General features: G+C 40.3%; 1 protein-coding gene across 2 annotated transcripts in view; it reads right to left on the bottom strand.

Annotated features, from left to right (window-relative positions):
• Window positions 1-16,620, bottom strand: part of LOC131221125 (succinate-semialdehyde dehydrogenase, mitochondrial) — a 116,230-nt gene that overhangs the window by 82,082 nt on the left and 17,528 nt on the right. For both annotated transcript variants that reach the window (XM_058216269.1, XM_058216268.1), the window contains exons 5-6: window positions 14,846-14,933; window positions 14,615-14,725 (exon numbers count right to left, since the gene is read on the bottom strand). In XM_058216269.1, coding sequence (XP_058072252.1) covers window positions 14,615-14,725; window positions 14,846-14,933 — 199 coding nt within the window. The remainder of the gene's footprint in view (window positions 1-14,614; window positions 14,726-14,845; window positions 14,934-16,620) is intronic.

Here is a 16,620-nt window from a genome sequence, read left to right as displayed (position 1 = left end):
CAAAACAGGTTTTTAAATGTGGCCATTGAATGACCACTGTTTCATCTGGTGTTAGGAGTGGTCCACTTGAAATTTGTGTCTACTTAATTTTTTGCACCATGCCTTAAAATAGGCTCACAAAACAAATGGGAAGCCTGGATATACAATGCACACATCTAGATGGACCCTACGGTTAAGATCCCATGGTGTTCGCAGCCAGGTTTTGGGTCGCAACCTAGTCAAGCTGGATTTTTTGGATAATGAGTTCATATTGCCATTTTGGGAATTTAGGATTATCATCATACATCGCTGGACTGGGCCCACATGCAGAAATATTTTGACAATACAATCCATCCTTCATCTTAGAAATTGAATGGATTGGTCACATATCACAACTCTAAATCCAAAATTCTTAATGTATAGATGACTCCATATATTTTTATAAATAGTTGAATACTAGCTTTTGCACATGAAATCCTCGAATACTTGAGTGAGATCTCAGCCACTCACTAGATTGGACCCACTGTGTAGATGCCTTATGTCAAATGATAGGCCATTCTCATCAACTAGGACAATTATATAAATACCCACCAATCTGATTCTCAAGTGGACCATGCCACAAGAAACAGTGGTCATTGAATGCCCACCATTAAAAACTTTTTTGGAGCCACAAAAGTTTCAAATGAACGCATACATGGGATGGTTGGATGGATGGATGGATGGTGGGATGGTATGATAGATGGATGGTTGGATGAATGGATGGATGGTGGGCTGGTTGGATAGATGGACAGATGGGATGGGATGGGATGGGATGGTTGGATGGATGGTGGGATGGTTGGATAGATGGATGGATGGTTGGATGGATGGACAGATCGGATGGGATGAGATGGATGTGATGGTTGGATGAATTGTTGGATGGATGTAGGATTTTAGTTACTATTAGAGTAATTTCTTACGGCAATGCATGCTTTTAGGCCTTCATTAAATGAAAAATTATTATGTATGTATTCCTTTTTTTTATTCCTAAATATACATATGTATTTAGGTATCTCCTGAAGTTTCACTGAAAAATTCCACCATTTTCCCCACGTTTCACCTTGTTTCTCTTGCATTTTCAGTTATCGGTGATAACGATATTTTTTCTTTATCTCTAGCCAGCGAAACTTGTAGCGATACTGACAACTCGAACACTGATCATAGGATACATCGGCCAATATCGTTGATATTTAAAACATTCCATACAATCACACATCCTCCCTACTTTCATTTCTTAATTCTTGTTCTTATTCATTTCATTTAGTAGATAATCATAGTAAATTAGTAATATACTAATATTCATTCTCTCTCTCTCTCTCTCTCTCTCTCTCTCTCTCTCTCTCTCTCTCTCTCTCCCTCTGTGTGTGTGTGTGTGTGTGTGTGTATATATGTGGCATCTCATCCATCCATCCATCTACAAATGTTAAAGAATCACGTCTTCTTCTTCCCAATCTTCTTCTTTGAAACCCAAGTCAAATGTGACACAGGTTGAAAGTACGGGTACTATTAGAGTGTTGGTGAAAAGACTCACATAGTGTGTAAGTTATACGGGTTTACAAGTGTCTATGGCATTGCACAGCACAAGCAACACCTGGCACATGTCCCAATATTTCTCCAAAAATCCAAAGGAAAATCATGGAGTACATAGATAAACAATCAAGAGAAAAACAAAATAATGTTGTATTTCAAGAGGAAATTATGAAACAAGAAGCATATGAGAATATAAATGTGATTAATGTGGATGAGTCTACCCCTACCCCCCTATGTCGACCAGCCGGTCTAGACCACTAGCCTTGAAAAGGGCTCGTGGGCATGGACCCACGGATAGGTGTAAGGGCAGGGGCAAAAGGCCGCTCAAACCACATTAGAAAACCGATATTAGCAAAAGATAGAAAAAAACCACAATTCAATACATTGTTAAGTGGTTATACAAAGCTGGTGTTGCTTTGAACACTATTAAGTTGAATAGCTTTAAGGTTATGGTTCAAGCAATATGTTAATTTAGACCTAGGCTTAAGCCTCCTCCATATCACGGAGGAAAACATGCCTCAAAACCGAGGTTGATTATACAATAAGTTTCATAACCGAATATAAAGAATCGTGAAAAGCCTATGATTGTACTCTAACGGCCGACAAATAGACCAATAAATCCGGTCGAACTCTAATAAACTTTCTAATAAATTGTAGAGCTAGGACAATGTTCTTGAAGTCCGTACATACATCGGGTTATCCTCATATGACCGATTATTGGTTTAAATTATTAGATAGTGTAGTAAGGAAGTAGGAGAGAAATAAGTTGTCCAGGTAATCATGGACAACGCAGCATCATATATAGTCATTAGTCGTCTTCTTATGGAGAAGAGGTGTTGTTTCTATTAGACCCCTTATGTTGCACATTGTGTAGATCTTATGCTAGAAGACATGCATAGGTCGTACATAAAAGTGATTGCATGAGCTAGAAGAATCATGGTCTTTATTTACAAACATGACCTTCTCCATCATATAAGAAAATACATTGGGTGTAACTTGCTATGTCCAGCCATCACCCGTTTCCCTACATCCTCCTTAACACTATAAAGATTGCATTAGAAGAAATCCAAACTTAAAAGCTTTGCAGTGTCGACCAATCGGACTAATGAGCCTTGGTTAAAAAAGGTCGAAGGGAAGTTAAGTCCAACACACCATCATTTCGCTATCTTTTTGGACACAAGTGCTAAAGGCACTAAAAGCATCAAAACCCTTAGTCACTATGTTGCAATTGGTGGACGGAGATGGGAAGCCACCAATGGGTTTTACATCCATGATGCGATGGAGAGGGCTAAAAATAAAACCATTGACCATGATTACAAGCCCATTTTAAATATTACAGATAGAAAATGGGGGAGTCAAAATGTCATCTCCATTGTATTCAACTGCCTACATCCTTAATCTAACCGTATTCTTCACTTCTACCGATCCGACAGAGACAAAAGCGACATATATGGTTAGCTTTCTTGATGTGTTGGAAAGAATGGTTCCAGATAAAGAAGAACAAGACAGGATTTCAATTCTACTAGACTTATATACAAAGAGTGGGGATATATTCTCAAGAGATATAGTCATCAGGCATACGACAATGAAATTGCCAAGTATGAACGTCTTAGCAAGTATATCTAAGTAACTTAGAAATACTTACAATCTACAAAGTCTAACCTATAAAAATTGTTCTTTCAACTGACTGGTGGATTGCTTATGGAATGGACCCAAACAAGAAAGATCCGGCACTAAAGAAGCTAGCTATGAAAATTATTAGACTCACGTGTTCTGATAGCGGTTGCAAGTGCAACTGGAGCACGTTCAAGGTGGTAGGTTTGGTAATTCTCCCCTTAATGTTGAAGTTCGTGGAAAATCTTAAAGTTAGGGAGTTAAAACTTAAAACTATGTAAGCTAATGCACTTTAATGCAAATTCACATTTAAAAAAAAAAAAAAATGAATCATTTTGAACAAAAGAAGCTCAACGACTTGGTCTTCTTCCAATACAACTAAAAGATACAAGAACGATTCCAGGCTATGTGAGAAAAGTCAGGTTTCTATAATCCTATCTGCCTAGAATAATTTGGATGTAAATAATGAGTGTCTCGTATAGACAAAGAACCCAGCCTTTGTTGGCGAGGAGCTAATAGGGGGCCAAATCAAAGATGGCACAATCAGATCGACGCCTGAAGAAGGTACTTCCACTCAAAGGTGAAGGATAGGGAGTGTGAGCAATAGTAGTCAGTTAATGGACGAGATTGAGGTAGAAGGAGATGATCAAGATCAAGATCAACCATTAGATGTTAATAAAGTACTAGTACGTACAGATGATGAAGAAACAGAAGAAGATGAAGTATACATCGAAGGAGATGACTCTGATGACAATGATGGTGGTGATCAGATGCCACAGTGGCAACTGGATCAATGTACACAGTATTAATTTAATGTTTTATATTAGTATGTTTATTTTTAATATTTCATCATTTTGTAAGTAGTGAATTTGTACATTAAGTTGTAAGTTGTAACTTGAAAGTTCCATTATCAATAAAATTTCTATGTTCGAAGTTCTTTATAATTAAATAGCTTATAAATTGTATTTGTACATTAAATAGTTTGTTGATTGTTTTGTTAAATAGATTGTTGATGTACTTTATTGTTTAGTTAATTGTATCTCTTAAACAAACCTGAAATAAGTAAAATAGGTTATCTAATCACTCAGGGAAGCTTCCCTTAATTTTTTAGAATTTTTACTATTTTTAAAATTTTCCCCTTATTTTTCATTTTTTTTAATTTTTCAAAAAAATAAAAAATACATATGCGGTCGCATTTGTGATTATGCAATCACATATACGCACAAGCATATCTGGTCGCATGCAATCGCATATGCGATTTGACAACATTGCCAGTAATAATTTCTCTTGATACTAATTTGAATTAGTCATAGCACCAATTGTATGTTAAGAAAGCCTTTTTGAATAGTGATCTAACTGAGGACATTAATATGTTTCTCCCTCCTAGTCTTGCCAAAAAAGAGGAGGAAAGAAAGGAATGTCGTCTTAAGAAGGCTATATATGGTTCAAAGTAGACTCCTCAAGTCTGGTTTGAAAAGTTTAGTGAGGCTCTAATTCACATTTGATTTACTCACATTCACTTTGGCCATTATGTGTTTGTTAAGCAGTGTGTACAAGGTATCATCATTATGAGTGTGTATGTAGATGATATCATTGTTATAGGTGATGATGCTAGTGTAATTTCTAAGCTAAAACACTATCTGAACAAAAAAAAATTATATCAAAGATTTAGGACCGTAAAAATACTTTCTTAGAATGGAAGTCACTCATTCTAAGAAAAGCATTGTTTCTCTCAACGAAAATTGCCATTGATTTATAAACTTCAATTGGTAATCTTTGTGTAAAACCTATTAATTCAACATTACAAGCTAATAAGAAGCTTCGGGCTAATGATGTGCATGGTGTGTTGTAACAACAGTTACGTAAAGGTAACAGTGGCAACCATTACACATTATATGGAAAAATGACCTATAACAACCATTATGGCCCCCATAATGGTCTGTTACAGGAAAGAAACAAGTTTTAAGTTTTTTCCAATTAAAAATAAATAAAAATAAACTAAGAGAGAGACCGTAATGGGGGCCGCAACAACCGTTACAACCCTTATCGTAAAGGTAACGGTTGTGGCCATTACAGCCACTGTTACCGTTACGAAACACCTTAATGATGGGGAACTTCTTAATAATCCTCCATCAGCGTTTGGTTAGTCTATTGATATATTTAACTATTACTTACCAAAATATATCTCATACAGTGAGTTTGGTTAGCTAGTTTATGCATGCTCATCGATCTAATCATCTTGAGGCAATCTGTTGCATCTTACGCTATGTTAAGTCTTGTCCAAGACGTGGTATCTTGTTTATCTATCACAATAATATTAATATTGAAAGCTATTCAGATCATCTGATATAGATTGGGCAAGTTCGCCAGATGATCAATGCTTTACAACAAGACATTGTATTTTTTAGGTAATCTCATTACTTAGAAGACTAAAAAGCAAACGGTTATTGCACAATCTAGTGTTAAGGCTGAGTACCGTGATGCGGCAAATACCGCATGTGAAATTTTGTAGTTAAAAAAGTTTTGTTGTTGAATTGAGATTTCCAGTGAAGACTCCTGTGCCTATGTATTGTGACAATCAAGTTGTAATTTATATAGCTTTAATCCTATTTTTCATGAGTGGACAAAACACATTAAAGTTGATTACCACTTTATTTACAAGAAGGTTGCTACTAGAATTGTTTCTACTCTGTTTCGTTTATTGCTCAACTTCCAGATAACTTCACTAAAGCTTTTATCATTGAAGCTGGACAACGTATTCTAGGAAAACTAGGCATGCTTGATATCTATGACTTGGCTTTTTTTCTTTTTCTTTGGGCCATCTCTTATTCGTCTCTCATTTCTCTTATTATTTTTCTTTCTTTTATTTTTTCCTCTTTTGCCTTTGGTTCCAAAGTTATTTTATTATTGATGATAAAATCGGCCATTTTATTTATATTGCTAACACAGTAATACCGCTATTATCGATAATACCGGCGACACTAAGAACGCCAGTGTTTCATGGGAAGACTGTGCACATTGAAGTAGGTTATCACTTCATTCGTGAAAAGGTCTCCAACAATACCCACTCCATATGTCAAATCTTGATGCCAACTTGTTGATTAAACACACTGAAGGATACAGTAGTCATCTTGAGTCACGATAACGCCACCATCGACCAACTCAATGACTGGATTGATGGGTGCACCAACATTCGAGCTAGCTCTTTCAACCTTCAGCCTATAGGTTACAACGAGGTATGGGTGAAAGGTGATCCGGGCGTTAACCTGGACCCTTTGCTGATGGCAGGAGCTATTCACGGGGATGATCTGGTTAGGGGAGTCATCCCCTGGAACAACTATTCTACGTTCGGCTTCAAGGAGATGTGGATCCTTGTCTGGGGGGTTCCTCTCGAACTCTGGAACGATCGTTTCTTCCTTGATGTCGCCTCGTGTTTGGGTTCTTTGGTCGAACTTGATCTGAAGACCAGTCGGGGAGTGGAGATGGGGGTGATAAGACTTCGTATTAGTAGAAAGAAAGGTCTGCCCCTCCCTCCTTCTATCTTGATTCTCGTTGACGACAAATCTATCGAGCTTCCTGTCCAGAGAGAAAGGCCCAATATTCCCCTCCCGCACTGGGGGGACCTCTGGTAGAGTAGGGTTTCTTCTCACCCGCCGGAGGCTCCTTTCGCTCGAGTCAGAGAAGAAGATGATATTCATTTTCGATGCACCCGCGGAGCACCAGAAAATTTCACAGGGGTAGTTGAAACAATTAATTCCTCTACAGCAAAGCGTCCCATTCTCTCCCCACATGGCGGGCGTACAGGTGTCTTTCCGTCTAGAGTCACGCCCCCTGTCAGTCCGTCTGCTCCGTCTACCCCACGTGGTGCGAGGAGAAGCTTTTTCCCCTGCAACGACATCACTCGCTCGATTTCGCCAGCACGTGTAGCCCCCGAACCTCGGATCGATAAGGCAGTGGCCTTACCCGCGAGCCCACGTGGCAATCATCTGGCGACAATCCCACCTTCTAACCTCACCTTTCATCCCGACCCTCCCTCCCACCCTGATCCCGCTTTCACTTGTCCTGCTTCGGTAAGAGACAAGAGGTTTTCTCCCTTCGATCTCAACCGGACACCTGTCTCCCCTAACCTACACCTCGCCTCTTCGTCCTTCCTTTCGTTTATTCCCACAGATTCGGCTATTGACTCGGAGGAGGAGGATTGTAGCTTCAGCGACACTGGGCTCACCTTGCCGGAAGATAGAAGCTTGCAACTGCAACTAATACCGTTCGACGCCCCTCCAGACCCTCCGCATTTCGAAGAAGACTTGTCCTTCTCCTCGTTATCCCCTTCATCCTTAGCGACTTCCAAATCTGAGTGTATCTCACTTCCTTTTGAGGGCTCCGACCTCAACCTCCTTTCTCTGTTCCAGGATCACACAGGCGCAGATGTCATTATTGCGAAACCTCTTCAGACGAGAATAGCCATTACAGAAGTCGGGTTGATAGAGGAAGAATAGAGGGCCATGTCGAGTAAGAAGATGCAGAAGGTGGATTTGGGACGCCATGGGTCACATTGGAAGATTGCTGGGTCTCTCTTTCGGTGATTGTCCTGAGGATTATCTCGCACTTTTTCAATGCGTGGAGAATGGGGGTCGTCCATTGGACCCCAACAGATCCTCTCAGAAAAGAACTCCAAGGGGTAGAAGGAAAAAAGAACAGAAGCATAAATCTATCAGCTCAAAAACCATTTCAGCTATCTCTGACGAATCAAAGACCAAGGGAGCGCAGGGAAGTGAAGTCGTCCCATGAAGATAATTTCATGGAATGTTCGGGGGTTGGGGTCCAAACAAAAAAGGAGACTTATCAAGTCCACCTGCAGCAGAAGCAACCCCCAGATTATCTGCCTTCAGGAAACCAAGGTGAAAGCGATGGACGATCGGCTCATGAGTTCTATTTGGAAAGCCACAGATGGTAGCTAGGTGCTTAAGGAAGCTTTGGGAAGTTCAGGCGGCATTGTCATAGCCTGGAGATCCGCGTATTGGTCCCTTCTAAACAGCTCTGTGGGCTCTTTCTCAATCTCAGCTATTCTCAGGAACAGCGTCTCGGGTTCTGACTATCTCATTTGTTCGGTCTACGGGCACACCAACAACAATCTGAGGAGCGAGTTCTGGAAAGAATTATCTTCTGTCTGCCAGAGTTTCAATGGCCCTATCTGCTTCGCCAGGGATTTCAACACCATCAGGTTTTCGACAGAGAAATCTTCTGGGAATTCCTCTTGTTCCCAGATGGCTACTTTCTCTGATTGGATCGATAGCAATAGCCTGATCGATCTTCCCCTTTTAGGCTCCCGTTTCACCCGGACTAACGGGAGGTTGGACCCAATCTTGTGTAGATTGGACCGTTTTATTATCTCCACTGAATCGCTGAATCTCGAGCCTTCCTCCTCTCAGTCGATCCTTCCCAGGACAACTTCTGATCACTGGCCTTTGATCTTATCGGCTGAGGAGGCAGACTGGGGCCCGAAGCCGTTTCAATTTAGCATTGCTTGGCTCCTTGTGACAGGTTTTAAATCGATGGTCGCTGATTGGTGGATAGAAGCTCAGTATCAGGGCTACGCGGGCCACAGACTTTGCTGCAAATTAAAGTTCCTGAAAGATAAACTCAAGCAATGGTCTAAAGAAGAAAAGCATCGATCGGAGCAGGAGTTGGATTTGATTCTTATGGAAATTCAGAAGATCGATTCTCAAGCTGAAAGCAGTCCTATGTCAACCCAGTCTCTGGCCAACAGAATTCAGTTAGTTCAAGCTCTCTCAGCAAAAATTTATCAGAAGGAAATTTCTTGGAAACAAAAAGCCCGTACGAAATGGATCAAGGAAGGTGATAGGAATACGAGCTACTTCCACAACATCGCTACAATTCAAGCTAAAGCTAACCGTATCAATTGTATTACTTTAGATGGTGTCTGGACTGATGATAGAGACACGATCAGTAGATCTGCGGTATCTTTCTTTCAAGATCTCCTCCAAAAAGAGAGTTGGGCCAGACCGCATTTGGAGAACCTTCCTTTCAAATGCATCAGCGAAGAAGATGGCAGATTTCTGGAGTCTCGTTTCTCAACGGAAGAAGTCCAAAAGGCCGTGATGGACCTGGGTGGCAATAAGTCTCCTGGCCCAGACGGGTTTCCCATTATCTTCTTTCAGGCGTTCTGGGACCTCCTCCATGAGTAAGTATTGTCCTTCTTCATCGAATTCTTTGATAGAGGAAGATTGTCAACAAACATTGGTGCCACTTTTATCGCGCTGATTCCGAAACGTCCAGGAGCCTCTGAGTTCAAGGATTATAGACCTATCAGTCTCATTGGTAGCTTGTACAAAATTCTGGCTAAGGTGCTCGCCAACAGATTGAAGAAAGTAATTGGTTCGATTATAAGTCCAAATTAGTGTGCGTTCATCCCAGGAAGACAAATTACTGACGCTGCACTTATCGCCAACGAATGCCTTCACTCCACCCATCATTCGAAGAAGAAGTTTATCCTCTGTAACTTGGATATGGAGAAGGCGTAGGATCATGTGGATTGGGAATTCCTTCTCTACCTGATGAAGCGTATGGGCTTGGAGACATTGGATTGAGGAATGCATCAGTTCTGCCTACTTCTCCGTCATTTTAAAAGGATCCCCGAAAGGATTTTTCAAAAGTTCTCACGGTCTTAGACAAGGAGATCCCCTTTCCTCCTTCCTCTTCCTCATCATCGGCGAAGCCTTATCTGCTATGCTCCTGAAAGCTCAAACGGAAGGCATCTTCAGCGGAGTTCAAATGAAAGGTGTGAAAGATCCGCTATCCCATGTCCAATTTGCGGACGACATCCTAATCTTTTCTGAAGCAACTCCTAATTCCGTTGCCAATCTGCGCATAGTGATCAAATGCTTTGAAGCTGTTGCAGGGTTGAAGGTGAATCTGTCTAAATCTAAATTATTTGGGGTCAATTTGGATGTCCGGGAGAATGCAGAGTTAGCTGATCTTATGGGATGTGTCTCGGGGTCTTCCCAACTATTTTTGTTAGCCTTCCCTTATGTGTTGGGCAGCCCAAAAAGCAGCTGTGGGAAAAAGTCTTTCAGAGACTCCATCACCATTTAGCTGAGTGGAAGCGCCATTACCTTTCAATTGGTGGGAGACTGACGCTTATTAAAGCCGCTTTGTCCAACCTTCCCACCTACTTCATGTCTCTTTTTCGTTGCCCAGCTGCGGTCCTCAAGTCCATCAACATGCTCAGATGCAACTTCCTCTGAAGTGGCAAGGAAGATAGGAAGAAATTCAGTCTGGTGGAATGGAGAAAAGTCTATAAACATTTTAAAGATGGTGGAGCTGGTATCAAAGATCTTAGACTGATGAATCGGGCCCTTTTAGGTAAATGGATCTGGAGACTTGGATATGAAAAGGATAGTCTATGGAATATTATTATTAAAGGAAAATATGGGAAATCGAATGGAGGCTGGTGGACGAATGACTCTTCCCTATATAGGGACTCTGCGATATGGAAAGGAATCAGTCGGATGAAAGAAGAGGTCACCTGTATGATCGGTTTTGAAGTGGGCAAGGGAGACTGTATTCGGTTCTGGCAAGACAATTGGATAGGAGATGTGCCGCTGAAGGACAAATTTCCTTCCATTTTACGAGTGGCGCGCAAGAAGAACAACTTCATAGCTGATAACTACTCCCTTGTAGATGACAAGGCTGTTTGGAATGTTCCCTACAGGAGGAACCTTGAGGATTGGGAAGTTGATCACTCTGTGGAATTGATGCAGTTCATCCAAGATGTCTGTCTTAATCAGGCCCGCAACGACAACATCATTTGGAAAGCTAATAAGTCGTCTGTTTTCACGGTGAGGTCTTTTTTTAAGATTCTATCGGCCAACAATGGTACTACCCACTCTCAACATCCCCATTTTATTTGGAAATACGCAGTTCCTCCAAAGCTTCAGGTTTTCGGTTGGCTGGTTGGGAACAATAGAATTCTTACACTGGATAACCTTAGGAAAAAAGGAATGATTCTCCCGAATGTCTATTTATGCTGTATGTCCTCTGAAGAATCGGTAAACCACTTGTTGATCCACTGTTCTTTCGCCTATTCAGTATTGTTTGCCATTCTTTCCTGTTTCAAGATTAGTTGGTGTTTTCCTAAGGATGTGGACACGCTCCTTAAAGCCTGGCATGGGGTCAGAATAGGCAAAATCAAATCCAGGATCTGGTGGACGGGAATTCTGGCGGTTTGGTGGGCTCTTTGGATTGAAAGAAACAAGATGTGTTTTCAGAATGAAGCGAAGCCCTCCCACTTAGTTTCCTCCTATGTTAAATGTTTCATTGTTGAATGGGTGTCCCATAGGGAAGGGATCAATGTAGATCTTTCTTTTTTTCTGTCTTAAGGGTCTGCCTCCTCAGCAGCTCCCTTCTTTTGTGTTTTTCTATCTTTTAATACAAGTTATCTTTCAAAAAAAAAAGTAGGTTACCATTTCATTCGTAAGGTCTCAAGCAATGTCCACTCCAAATGTCAAATCTCAAGACCAACTTGTTGATGTGTTCACTAAGGCATTAAAATCGTAGCTGAGAGAGTTTATTCCAAGCCGGGCATCAAGGACATCTCCACACCAGCTTGAAGGGGAGTTTTATTGTTTATTTGTACAACTATATAGACTAGATATGTGGCAGTATATGTGGACAGCCTAGATCGAACTCGGATTGGGTACTGCCCCTACCTATATGAAGCTCGGCACAGGCACAACGTGGCGTGATTTGGTTGGACGACATGATACTATCAAAGATGGGCCCACTCAAGTATGCACCCCCGAGCAACTTTCAAACATGTTTTGTGCGGGCCCCATCTCTAACAACAACCTACCGTCCAATCAAATCCTGCTACGTCGTGCCTATGCCAAGCTCGGTATAGGCAGGGGCAATACCCAATCTGAGTTCGCCTAGAGCTGTGTATGTATGGCTATATCCCTGATAATGTCATTAGTGTGTGCATAAGTGTGCCAAGGCCTCTATTATTGTAACCGAACATATGGTGTGGCAATATGGCCCACAACATATGTGAGGCCTCTTTTTCTATGTAAACATCCATGAAGGGAAATTTGGTCTTTATGAGACACCCCTTCTTATTAATGAAGATATGGGAGAGTGGTGTATAATGCACTCTAATACAACTGGTATTAGAGCAAGTATTCATATCTCAGAGCTTAAAGGTTGATAGCAACATTAGCCGCAAGCATTAGAGCCACACAGTCTGCCAGCGAAGTAGAGATAGGTTCAGGTGTGGGAGCAGTAGTAGGAGTTGCACCTTATTAATTTAAAAGGATCATGGAACTAAGATTAGATCAATGGTTGGCCTCTTTTTTTTTTAAGATCAAAGGATTTTCATTCCACCCAAGATGTTATAAAGGGACAAGGAATCTCCAATCACAAGGCTATAGAGAGTAAAGCCATTAGTAAATAATCCGCTGCTACAACATACTTCCCTATGCAAATGTGAGAAAAGAAGACAGAGATGGCCCCCTTAAATCTCCCTACTCTAAGCACCAAAGGCACACAACGGAAGAGCTAACCCAACAGACAATATTTTATGCATTAGTGTCCCATCATTTATCACACCCTTGGGATACAGAAGCATCATGAGAAACATCAGGATATATCACATGAATGATTATCACAGTCTGACAGGAACATTAGGGACACCGGACACTTGAGGGAAATGGCAGAATTTCTCTGTAAAACCTCAGATGTTAAAAAGAATCAAGATTACACACAAACCAAAATATTACCAAAAAGAAAAGATTTATGTACAAAATGCCATAAATGCAAGCAATAAAACACAAACTATACAACCAAAAACTGAAAAGAACCAAAAATATACCTTGGTCTCAGATCCACATGGAGTTACCTGGCCATGGAGACTGTCTATTGTGTTTGATTAAATACGGGATTAAGCACCAAGGACAAAAAATTCATTTTCACATGTTGAGAGGAGGGTTAATGTAATCGCCAACAGCCTTCTTAGTCAATTGCATTGCCACACTTGTGTTGTACCAAAGAGAAGGATTGAACTTTTCCTTTTTTTAATTTTATCGACAAGGTATTGAACTTAACTGATGGAAGAAATTATACATAATAACAGTGGTCACCTATCCTGCTTAATTACGGCAGAGAAGAAAATATCCAATAATGAACTCTAGGTCCTGCCATCCCGGGTGGAATGGTCACAAGAAATATCACAGATTTAACAGAAAATATCGCAGATATCGTAATATATCATCACATATCGACAACATTATCGTCGATACATGGGAATTTTTGTTATACCCCCCTAGTTTTGTATTGATACCATGCGATAACAATAATATCAGCAGATTTATCAGCCGATATCATTGATATATCAAACACAGCAGGCAGATAACATTCTCCCAGTCACCTTCGATGATAGAAGGGGGCAGGACCAAACAACAATCAATGGGAGCTGCTATCATACTGGCTGTTCCGAATTGCATAGGAGTGTTCATCATTCTACATTGGAAATGTGAAAGCAAGAAGCATGCATCGTTAGAAATGAGCCAGCACATTTCAATAACCTGGACAGCAAGGAGAGTAGTCGAGGATGCAGATAAGGGAAAGTTTGGTTATTGTCCTTGCTAATCTGATGCAGTGTGCTAAGAGTGTTTTGCTATCAAATGGTGATGGATAGCAATCAATGGTTTGCTTCATACGGAAAATAGCAGTAATAAGTCGTCCGCAACAAGTTTTGATTTAGCATGTACAGGAAGAAAGGCACAAAAGTGTTATGGTGGTGTGGCACAGACGTATCCCGTTAGGTGCAAATGTGTTGCATTGCATAAGGGATAAAAAAATAAAAAATAAAGTCAATGGTCAAGAATTAGTGAAGCAAACTCATCAGAGGATGAGACAAAAAGATAGCCTCAAAGATAGGACCACAGAGAGGTTCCTAGGAGATCTCCCACCATCATGGACCCACCATATTCATAATTTGGGTCACCAACAGATGGGCCCTGCATATACAACTGATCTGGCCAAGTAAACTGTATATCTTCTCCTGAAGGTAAATACTAAATAATCTTCCATGGATTTAAAAATAGTTTGAACAAAAACTGGAACAAGAAAAGATCTTTACTGTCATCCATAAACAACTTCTTAGAAGATTCAAAACACGATGTATACAGAAAAGATAATCATAGTACCGAGTGAAACCCAACTATGGTAAGGAGAGTTCATTTGCCTTTTTTGAGACAATTTTGGAGCCATTTATTTAGCCAGAAATTATTTAACCGGAAGAGGAGGTAAGTTTCTATTTTCATTGAAAAATAAAAGAAATGAAGCAGATAGAAGAGGTAAGTTTCTATTTTCATAGAAAAAATAAAAGAAACGAAGCAGATAGATTTAGAATGACAAAACTATGCATGTGTATGCTTGCCTGTTTTAAAACAAATAACCGGCGATCAGCTAGCGTAGACGGAATTATATCACCATATACACGTTTTGCCTCCTCAGCATAAAACTCAATAAAGTTGGCTCCATAGGCAACCTGTAAAGTCAGTGCCAACGATAAACTTATGTTGATATTGATAAATTCTTGACACTAGTGCAAAATAAAGGTAGTGGCCACATTCAGAATATTATAAAGTAATCCAAGTGATTGAGATACCTCACCCAAGGCCTCCTTCAATGGCTTTCCCTGCTCTAACGTTATAAGTTGTGCAAGATCTTCCTTATGATCAATTAGTAAATCATACCTGTAAAAGCATTTCAAAATGATAATCACAAAGATATTGAAGTAGAAAGCTACCAAAGAACACACAACCCAGCATGCCATAAAGGAGTTTAGTAGTTAAGAAAACTGGAAAAAGAAGAATGGATTCAAAGTCTGCCATAAAGATAAAAGGTTTCCTGCATCAAATGTTTAGCATCACTGCATCTCAAAGAGAATGCCTTCTTCTTCTTTCCTTTTTTCTTTTTTCTTTTTTTTTTGAAGAGTAATTCTTGTATGTCATTTCAAGTACACCACTTTGCAGATGAAACCCTACAAGCCTCTAGCCAAAATGGAAGTTAAAGAAAAGCATCCAAAGAAACAAGGCAACAATAAAAATTATTATTATGAAGGATACTTATCATGCAACCTATTACCTCAAAAAGGTACAGAGACCTTCCAAACACATAAAGCTAGTAGTTAACTAGTAAGATTTCAATTATCGCATATTCCAAGGTATACACAATTAGTTTTATATAAAGATGCATGTCCATGCAATTTCACCAATGTCAACTATCTTTCTAGGGTGAAGGTATGGGTACAGGTCTGTGTATCAGCCAAGCTTTAACCCAAACCCTAAAGGTAAAGAGAAAAAAATATTTTATACAAACCAAAGAGGCTAATAAAAAGGGCCAATTACAAGCAACAAAAAGACAGCCTAAGAACAAAAAAACAATGAGCCAAAGAAATAAAACCACAGCACCCAGAGCAAGGAGCAAAATCACAACCAGGAAAGCAACAGCCAACAAAGCATTTGGAATGCTATAACAGCTTTCAGGAAGATAAAACGAATGGTGTCTGCAAGAATACAGAGGTTAACAGCAGCCCCAAAGGGTGACAACTAGGCTGATTGAATCCAGAGAGAATGCATCAATCTGCAGATCTGAGTGCAGGTTCTAGCTTTGAAGCAAAGGAATCAAGGATCAGCGTCGGGATGCTTTACAGCATCAATTGCTGCAACAGTGTTAATGCTTAGCATGAACTGAATTTGTTGGAGATAAATCCAGTGGTACGGATTGCAGACAGAAGACAAGAAATGGGAATTTCTGCATCAAACTCAGCCTCAATTCAGAGAATCCTGCCCAACCTGATACTCCCGTTTGGAAGCCAACCACCCATTGCTACAGCAGGGAGCAAGGGACAGAGTCATGCATCAGAATCACTGCTTGAACACAACATCAAACTCTTGATTCATCCAGAAATTGCCCAAATGAATCTTTAACCAAGTAGGCACAAGGCACACGCTGCTCATTTACAGTAGGAGGAAAATCTGGGATGTTCAACAGAGCTTTGATATGGTAAGGCAACTGAGCCGAAAATGAAGAAGGCCCAATGAACGTGACATGAATTTTCACATTGGAAAGAATGTTGGTCGGCACAGCTTGCATACAGATTTGTCTTTCATGACATACATAACCAAATCAAAGTCGTGGGAGCATAGTCTAGGGGCATAATTGAGACCATTGATGAAAATTATCAAGAAGGTTCCAAACCATGATTGGATGTTGTTAATGGTAGTAGCTATAGGCCTATGGCCCACTTAGTCCTGGGATGTGTTGGGAACATAGTTTCTGAAAATCACCTCAGACTCCATACTATTCCATAACCAAGACCAAATCTAGGCATCCTCACGCATTCATTGCCTATATTTTGGATCAGATTCCGCCAGCATA

This window comes from Magnolia sinica, chromosome 12, assembly GCF_029962835.1.
Source record: "Magnolia sinica isolate HGM2019 chromosome 12, MsV1, whole genome shotgun sequence".
NCBI classification, from domain to species: domain Eukaryota; kingdom Viridiplantae; phylum Streptophyta; class Magnoliopsida; order Magnoliales; family Magnoliaceae; genus Magnolia; species Magnolia sinica.
This window is presented reverse-complemented; position numbering and strand designations above follow the sequence as displayed.